At 45.2% G+C, this 9,021-nt stretch overlaps 1 protein-coding gene across 1 annotated transcript in view; it reads right to left on the reverse strand.

Moving 5' to 3' along the window:
* EGY1 (Peptidase M50 family protein) overlaps nucleotides 1-8,366 on the reverse strand; it is a 105,362-nt gene extending 96,996 nt beyond the window's left edge. Inside the window, exon 1 of the mRNA XM_087700433.1 lies at nucleotides 7,747-8,366. Coding sequence (XP_087556559.1) covers nucleotides 7,747-8,238 — 492 coding nt within the window. The 5' untranslated portion in view covers nucleotides 8,239-8,366. The remainder of the gene's footprint in view (nucleotides 1-7,746) is intronic.
* Between the last annotated feature and the right edge of the window lie 655 nt (nucleotides 8,367-9,021).

The raw sequence follows: 9,021 nt of genomic DNA on the forward strand, positions 1-9,021 counted from the left end.
GACAAAGACGTGACTTGTTGACCTACACGAGCTCGGAGGAGTGCGAACACCTTAACTGCAGCTCCGATAACAGTTTGTAGTGACGGGTTAGGCACGAAGATCGAGACAGTCAGTAGTTATGCGCAGCAAGAGCCAGAGAGAGTGAGATAGAGCAGAGTTGAGAGTGAGCCCGTTTGTAGGTACAATGACGAGAGTACCTTTAGGTTTTTAAATAGATATATATGTGTAAGTACAAGTGCTAAGGGTGTGTTCACACCCGAGCACATCTAAAGGCACGAGGCCTTTATTCCCAACACCTTCTTCTCTTAAGGGCAACAAGACTTTGATTCATTTTTGTTGCATAGACATTTATTACTTATACACTATATCATTATCCACATCCTCTAGAGTCTAGATGACCATGATTGTAAAAGAGTGCTTACGAAGTGAGCAATTCCCTTGCGAGGGCATAATATAATTGACACCATTGCATAGCATTTTGCATGAGCATAATGATCTCCGTCGCCTTTTGCATCGCCCCATGCATTGGCATTTTGTTCTTGTAAACATACATCTATGCGCATTTATCCCTTTTCGATCTTTTGGAGTGGTCCTCCGTGGATCCACCATATTCATGACAACTCACATGGCAATCTCCTATGGGAAGTCTCACTTTCCTTAGTTTCTTACTTGCTTCACTTCACTTATAATCATACTCCCCATAGCTTCTCCCCACACTTTTTCCTCGTCACCGACACCCAATGATGGTTGGGATAGCTTGTTTGTTTTATGAAGGTCTTGGGTCTAACCATCCCTTTATTGTCCCATAAGGGGCACATATTCCTCAGTAGGACGAACACTGATTGATAATCCTCACTTAGAGCTAAATCAATTCAAAAACAATAAATAGCCATCCAAAAAAAAAGAGAGGGCATAGTCCACTATGGTTCCATCTACCTTTGCAAGTCTTAGTAGACCATTGGGCAGCCAATGAGAACCCTTTGTCTGATGCCTTGGCCTCTCTAGGGTAATCACTTCGGCTCCCTTGGTAAGATTGCCAACACCTTTGTGGTCTTGGTAGGTCATTGGGCAACCAATGTGCACCCTTTGTCTAATGCCCTAGCTCCTTTCAGGTGGGACACCTTAGGAGTAAAAGAAAAGAAAATTTGGGCTTGGGCTAGTACAATCCCTTTCTGGTTCCAGTTTTGCACCTGAGAGGGGGTGTTAAGCTAGAAATATATTAGTTTTCTAAAACAGCCCCAAAACATGATTAATTAATGAGTTAAACATTTGTATTCAAAAGAAAAGTATTCCTAGATTGTGTTCGTGTCCCATAAAAACAAACCCTATTGGGAGGACCCAAACTTTCTATAAATAGGCATGCTATTCTCCATCCCAATCCGGTTTTCGTAGTTTGCACGTGCTAAAGCTTTGCTATCCATACCCCGTTCGTGGAAGATATCTCCAGAGGCTGCATTCATTTACTACTGCACTTCGCCCAAAAGCCTATAATTTGCCCTCTGTTTGTTGTTGCCTACAGCTGGTGACCTCTCCTACTATTGTGTTTTGATCATCCAATGGCCGCCTTACCTGATTTCCATCTGTTGGAACTGCATATTGCGGCCTAGGATCATCACCAACTACCACATCATCATCCTACTACTATGATTGCAGTTTCTGCTCAGCCATCGTTTGACATTGGTCCAACTTCACACAACTGCGTTTGCTGCTGCCAAACACATCTAGAGGCTCCCTGCTATGTTTCAAGATCTGTTTGAGTATGGCACTCTCTCCAGCTCATTATCACTACCCCAGTCCTTGAGAGACGAGTTCAAGGTTGAATATTCATCATTGCATATTGTGTTTGCTGCATTGAGCATTGTATTATATTCAATATTCATTCATTTTGTTCATTGTCTCTCTGTTATCCTAACCCTAACTTTGTTTGTTTATCAGTTTGTGCATTTTTCATATGATTTTGTTGTGTTTTCTATGCCGAGAATTTCTTTACACCTACCTAGGGAAGAGAGAGTAACTGCTGCAGTTTGCTAGTTGCCCACAGCCCGTGCCATTGTACGCACTCTTGAGCCTTCATATATGGGTTCCATTTGTTGAGAAACCCTTCACCCTTTACCCGCAGTTTGTGTTTTTGCGTTTTGCGTTTAGGGTTTGAGTTTAGGGTTTGCAGCCCCAAAAAGGGGCGCCATCCTAGATTGACTGTGCCTATTTATAGGCCACTCTCTCATTCATTCCTTACGGCTGATTCATTCAATCCATCACCTCTTCTCTCAAGTCTCTCCACTACTCTCACACCCCTTCAGGAGGACATTACGGTTCGTGGTTAGTGGCTGTCTTCATCATCTTCCTTGTGCTACAGCACCCTTGGTCCCTTGTATCACATTCACTCCATGATTCGGAACTTCATTCATCAAAGTTTCTTCTCTCCTCTCTTCTCTTCTCTTCTCCATGTTTGTCGAGTTCACTCCATGTTCCTCCCTGCAAACCCTACTGTCTCACTGGTACGTCATCTTTTGACATGGTATCAGAGCTAGATCTGCTCAAACAGCGGCAAAGATCCTCCACTCCAGTGAAGGCAAAGACCGGTGGCAGGTTCGGCATCCACTTCTCTTCCGCTGCATCAAAATCTCGTTTTTGCAAGCTTCAAGTGTTTTCAGCTTGCTGCCCACACCCCTTTCGTGGAGGACATCGCAGTCTTAGCTGTCCCTTGCTATTATCTACAATCTGGCGCATGTTTCCAGCCTTCCACCCGCAGTTTGCAGCTGTTTACAGCAGAACGACTGTTGCTGATCACTCTCCATTCAGAAAACAATCTCGTTTTTGCAGATTTCAGGCATTTCAGCTTGCTGCCCACACCTCAAATGCGGAGGACATCGCGGTCCAAGCTGGCCATTGCTGTCTACAACAGTTTGGCGCCTGTTTCCAGCCTATCACACACTGTTCAAAGCTAATTTCAGCATATTGACTGCTGCTGCTGTTTTTTCTTGCGTTTTTAGTCTTTCTCTCTCCTGCAGGCTGTCCTGCCTGCGTTTTTAGTCTTTCTCTCTCCTACAAGCTGTCCTGCCTGAGTTTTTAGTCTTTCTCTCTCCTCACCTGCGTTTTTCTACTGGTTGCAACCTCTTACTACTGGTTACATCCTCCTCGCACTGGCAGCTCACTTCCAGCCCTTCCATTACCCTCCCACCCCTAGAGGCGGACATTGCGGTTCGTGCTTCACACTGCCCTCACACCCCTTGAAATGGACATTGCGGTTCGTGGTTCATGGTGACTGACCTCTTCCTTCTTCAGTAAGGCACACTGGTATCCGTGGCTTCTTAACCAACGGATGACCAGACTATTGGGTGCTCCTACTATGGCATCACCGGACACACCACCGATACTTGCCGACTTCGACCTTTGCTCCCCACCCCCCCGGAGTATATGCGTCTTCCACCAGGCACTCCTTGTGCCACCTCTCCTTTCTAGGCCATGGAGATCGTTCTGCATCGGCTATGAGAGTACTATGCTCAAGGCAATAAGACGCATCCGATACGCACTAAGTCCTTTTGAGCACATGGAGGATCAATCGGTGCTACATCGCAAGACAGTGATTGCAATCCGCTCCATCGCGAGACAGTGATTGTTTGATATCATCTCCTCGTCAGTCTACTCCTTCGAGAGTGGCTGCTCGACTCCTTCCTCTTCTTTGGCTACCCAGTCTGCTCCACTGAGAGACAGCGACTGTTGCCCACCTCTTGCTCATTCTGAGACCTACCCTTTCCCACCCTCGACTACTCAAGTTCGAGAGGCTACCTCTGGGAGCTCTTCGGCACCCCAGATACCTTCTTCGGCACGACCGGCCGTACTTCCTTCGTCATCAAACATTTCGGAGTCCGTGATCCATGAGTTTTTGGATTCCGTATCTACTTCAGAGGGGGATTCAAAGGGGGATGTTATTTCTTTGCCCTCAAAGGGGGCATCTACTTCTTCGACTTCAACAGGGACCCCTCCACCTCCCACCTCAGAAGGGGAACCTACTCCACATGAAGTTCTTCACCCATCCTCTACTTTCTTGGGGTGGCTGTCTTCGACCAGTCATCTCTTCTATTGATACCCAGGATCTTCAGGTACCACCTAGATCGGGACCTCACAGATTTAGCCGCGACTTGGTGACGAGGCCTTCGTATTCCTTCCAGCATGGATGCACAGAGCTAGTGGCTTCTCTCCCGAGGTTGTGTTTCGGGTTCTCCAGTTCACTCTGTCTGCTGGTCTTTACTGCAGGTTCCCTTTCCAGTGGAAATCTTGGATCTTCGGGATCCTCTACATCTTCTTTCTCCTCTTCTTCTTGCCTTCGTCCCTTGATACCTTCTTCGGCACGACCGGCCGTATTTCCTTCGTCATTAGACATTTCGGAGTCCGTGATCTATGAGTTTTTGGATTCCCTATCTACTTCAGAGGGGGATTCAAAGGGGGATGTTATTTCTTTGCCCTCACAGGGGGCATCTACTTCTTCGACTTCAGCAGGGGCCCCTCCACCTCCCACCTCAGAGGGGGAACCTACTCCACATGAAGTTCTTCACCCATCCTCTACTTTCTTGGGGTGGTTGTCTTCGACCAGTCATCTCTTCTACTGATACCCAGGATCTTCAGGTACCACCTAGATCGAGACCTCAGAGGTTTAGCCACGACTTGGTAACAAGGCCTTCGTATTCCTTCCAGCATGGATGCACAGAGCTAGTGGCTTCTCTCCCGAGGTGGTGTTTCAGATTCTCCAATTCACTCTGTCTACTCTTTATTGCAGGTTCCCTTTCCAGTGGAAATCTTGGATCTTCGGGATCCTCTACATCTTCTTCCTCCTCTTCTTCTTGCCTTCGTCCCTTGGTCAGTATGGAGCCACCTCCCGAGATCGAGTACGGGCATATCCTTATGGTTCTCGGCACTACACAAAGTCCGACATTCCTCTTATACATTGCATGTTTTCATCATCTTTGTACTAGGGTGCTTGGGCAAGTGAACAATTTCCCCACGAGGGACACTGTCTAAGTGGCTCTTGCTACATAAGCATTGCATCTCCACCTCACTCTTCTCTTGTTCCCCTTTTGGGCCTGAGAGGGGGTGTTGAGAAACCCTTCACCTGCAGTTTGCGTTTTGCGTTTAGGGTTTGCAGCCCCAAAAAGGGATGCCATCCTAGACTGACAGTGCCTATTCATAGGCCACTCTCTCATTCATTCCTTACAGCTGATTCATTCAGTCCGTCACCTCTTCTCTCCAGTCTCTCCACTACTCTCACACCCCTTCAGAAGGACATTGCGGTTCGTGGTTCGTGGTTCGTGGCTATCTTCATCATCTTCCTTGTGCTACGACACCCTTAGTCCCTTGTATCACATTCACTCCATGATTCAGAACTTCATTCATCAGAGTTTCTTCTCTCTTCTCTTCTCTTCTCCATGTTTGCCGAGTTCACTCCATGTTCCTCCCCGCAAATCCTACTGTCTCGCTGGTACGTCATCTTTTGACACCATTTCCCGAGTCTACTCTTGGGAAATTCATTATGCTCTCTTATTGTTCTTTTATGGTCTTTCAGTTTACAGCAAATCTATCAACACCATCTATTTGCTTCCTTGCTATTTGTTGCATGTATTGCTCTTTCAACATGGTATCAAATGTTCACATTGAAGGAGACATGCTTATTTTTCATGATTGGTCACTAACATTATGGCACTTTTTCTACAAATCCTTATGATAGCAAGTGGACACGTATTGCATTTTGACTTGCATGAATGCTTTTAGAAACTTAAGGCTTCTACTATGCTATGTTTACTAGCAGCCTCTTGATTTCTTGCATCAACCAACTTGTAACATTGTAGAAAAGAAAATGCTCCCTTTAGCAAAACAATTTAATTTGTCTGGTGGGTATTGGGAATCCATGCAATGATCTAAGCATGCTCTCTCAACCTATGAATGTAGTAATGGAATGAATGATGAAATAAAAATATACAAATTTAGGAGCTCAAGGAGCAAAGACTATCTAAACAACAATTATTTTTAGTGGATGCCAACTAAGGAAGAGTTTTCAGAGAGCCTTGCCCTCTAGAATGGTGGGTTGTCACTCTCTATTGGTCAGCTTTAAGCCATCAACCAACTCCCTTCAATCATTTCTTCTCTGAGTGAACAACTGTCCAAGACCAACTTCACGACATACAAGCTACACTCCAAAGGCACATCAAGTGGGCCTAGTGCTTTATAAGCTTCCTTATGAGTTTGATGATGTGGCCAATGCCTTGAGGGCTTAGACCTCTATGGATCTAGTGAGCTTTTTGCATATGACATCTATGTTGATGGACCATGAGTGCCACACTCATGCTACAAGGAAGGTTGTTGTTTCAAGCTGACAACCCGCATGTGTCAGCTTTTGTAGCTACAAAGAGGGGTGATAAGAAGAAAGAAGGTGAAGTGCTTCTATGGCAAGAAGGGGCATCTTTGAAAAGATTGTGAGAAGCTAGCATCTTACAAAAGAATAAGGGAAAGAAGGGCAAGGCTCAATCCACAAGCCACTACTAAGGTGCATTGAAAAGACATTGATATCACTACCGATCATACTCAATCCCTGATCAGAGAAAGTGGAGATGGTCGATTCTTATTGCATGTCATGAATAGCCTTGTAGATGTGCATCATAACCACAAATTCCCCTTGCCACTAGAAGTTGAATGTTTGGCCTAATGCTCCTGGGATAATTACGTTGTCCACATGTTGTGTTGTGCACATGTGAGATTAAGTCGAATGTAAGTCATAGTGATAGACAACCCTAGCTTGGGCAGCAGGGGACATTGGCAAAAGTTGTGGTGGATGGGTACCACGGGGGTATTTGGGATAGATCTTGGTCAACATCAATGGTTCAATTGGGAATAGCAAATTGGACACTCTTATGTAGAATAGAAAAGTTAATGCTAAGCAAGCTAGTGACACACATACTCCAAAAACATGTGGTTGTCATTGGATGTTGCACGTGCACCTCTATGACTTCTTAACAAGCCATAGGAAACCTAATTTGAGGTAAATTACCCAGTGAATGCACATCCCCAAACTCCAACTCTCACAACAGTAGTACAAGCCAATGCAAAGGAGGGGCAAAAAATATCAACATACATTTACACCTCTTTGCAGCAAGTAATGATGCACTCTTCTTATTCTTCTTCTCAATGTTGCCTTTGGAATTATTGAACTCCGAGGACTTCAGGATCAGTTTGTGCAACAAGACATGATGCCCTTGAATTGAATTGTAATAACATGGCACGACGTGAAAGATTGAAAACCCAAGAATTTAGTTGTGCTTCTAATTTCCAACCACTCAATCCTCATTATATTGAAACGGTGTTTGTTCAACCCTACCTTTCTGCACAAGCACTGAAAGGTTAGAAGATGTTAGCATAGAACTCCATGCCACTCAGGTGCGTTTAGCACACAAAGGCTCCCTCTAACTTGGGATTACCAGGATTTCCTATTGATTTGCCATGTTGTAATAAGAAGTTAAGCCTTGATGACAGATCTACAACCTTGAAACCGGCGGCCTGCATGACAGCTGGATACCCGCAGTAACTTATCTCATCGAAGTAACTCTCCAAGGTTGATCACAAGTTTGAATGGACTTGCTACAAAGTCACCAAGCTTGGCACACCCAATAGAAAGCGTCCATTGAACGCAAGGAGCAGAGCTACAAGCAATAATCACACTGATGACAATTCATTAGAATCAAGTGTGCTGAATAATACCTGATCAGAAGGCGGAGAAGGTGAGGGATCACTCGGCTTGGAATCCTCCACCTCTTCGGTGACAACGGCTGTAGACTTTCCACTATCCTGCTCATCATCAGGTCCTGCTCCTCCTGAGCTACTATTGCACCTGAGCCTGTAAAGATGTCTGCATTTGGCATGATTACCAGCTGGGCCATTGCTGCTGGGCTCGGCTCTGCTGAAGCTTCTGAAGGGCGGAGCTCCCTTGCTTGCTGACGGGCTTCTTCTAGACGGGCAAGCCCGGGCTAGGGCGGCATCACTGGGGGGGGTGCTTCTGTGGGTGGGACTACTGCTGCACACTGAGAGGCCGGAAGACAATGGGTGGAAACAGAGGAAGTCTACCTCTGCCGGCCCCACGGGCTTGCACGCGCAGAGGAGAGCAGCTTGTGCGATGGAGGCTGCTCCTGCCCGACAAGACGAATACGAATTGGTTGTTAGTGGGGCGGAGCTGGACAAGCTCGTCGTAGCCATCGATGGGCATCAACTACCACTTCTTCATGGATTCTTCTCTGCTCCCAAAATCAAGAAAGACGGCTCTTTTTTCTGACCATTCCAGCGCTCTCTCATCTACAAGAGCCAAATAATTTTGCTCATGCCAAAGTTACGTATGGATTAGTCTTGAAATTTGAGGGTGTTTTGGTGATCCCCAATATAAGGAGGGGAATTTTGGTGATTTTATGTTTGTTCTCAATTAATTGCCTCTCTGCTAGCATGTTGTAGAAAGAACTGAGGTGCTCAAACTTCATTTTGAAGAGAACAATGATGTGCTTCCAAGGATACATCTCTATGATATCACCCTATGTAAGTTAGTCAAATACCTAAGGGGTCCATCTCAGAAATTGGTCTGACAATAAAGGAAATATTTTTGTGGTGGAAAGAAAGAATAGAAGGGCAAACTCGCTTATTGGGAAGGTCTTTTGCTCTCGATTTTAAGCAAGCTACTTGTGGTGAAGCATGTTTTACATTATATGACATTGTTTTTGGCATCAATCTTTTCCTTTTGCAAAATTTCTTGCAAGGAGATTGAGAAGATCCTGAAGGATTTTGTGTGGTGTAGGAAAGATAGGAAGCAATGGCGTTTTATAAGTTAGGAGTAGGTCACTTCTATTAGGGAAAACGGGCATCTAAGTATCCCTCAACTACATAAAAGGGCATTGAACCGTAGTTTGAAATTTAAATCACGCTAGTATAGGAGGGACTTGGCTCAATTGGTGGGATTGGATAATATGGAAATCTTTCAATTTGAAAATCAAA

The sequence above is a fragment of the Lygodium microphyllum genome, chromosome 19, assembly GCF_053477565.2.
Source record: "Lygodium microphyllum isolate KBCC chromosome 19, Lygodium_microphyllum_v1.1.10, whole genome shotgun sequence".
NCBI lineage: Eukaryota > Viridiplantae > Streptophyta > Polypodiopsida > Schizaeales > Lygodiaceae > Lygodium > Lygodium microphyllum.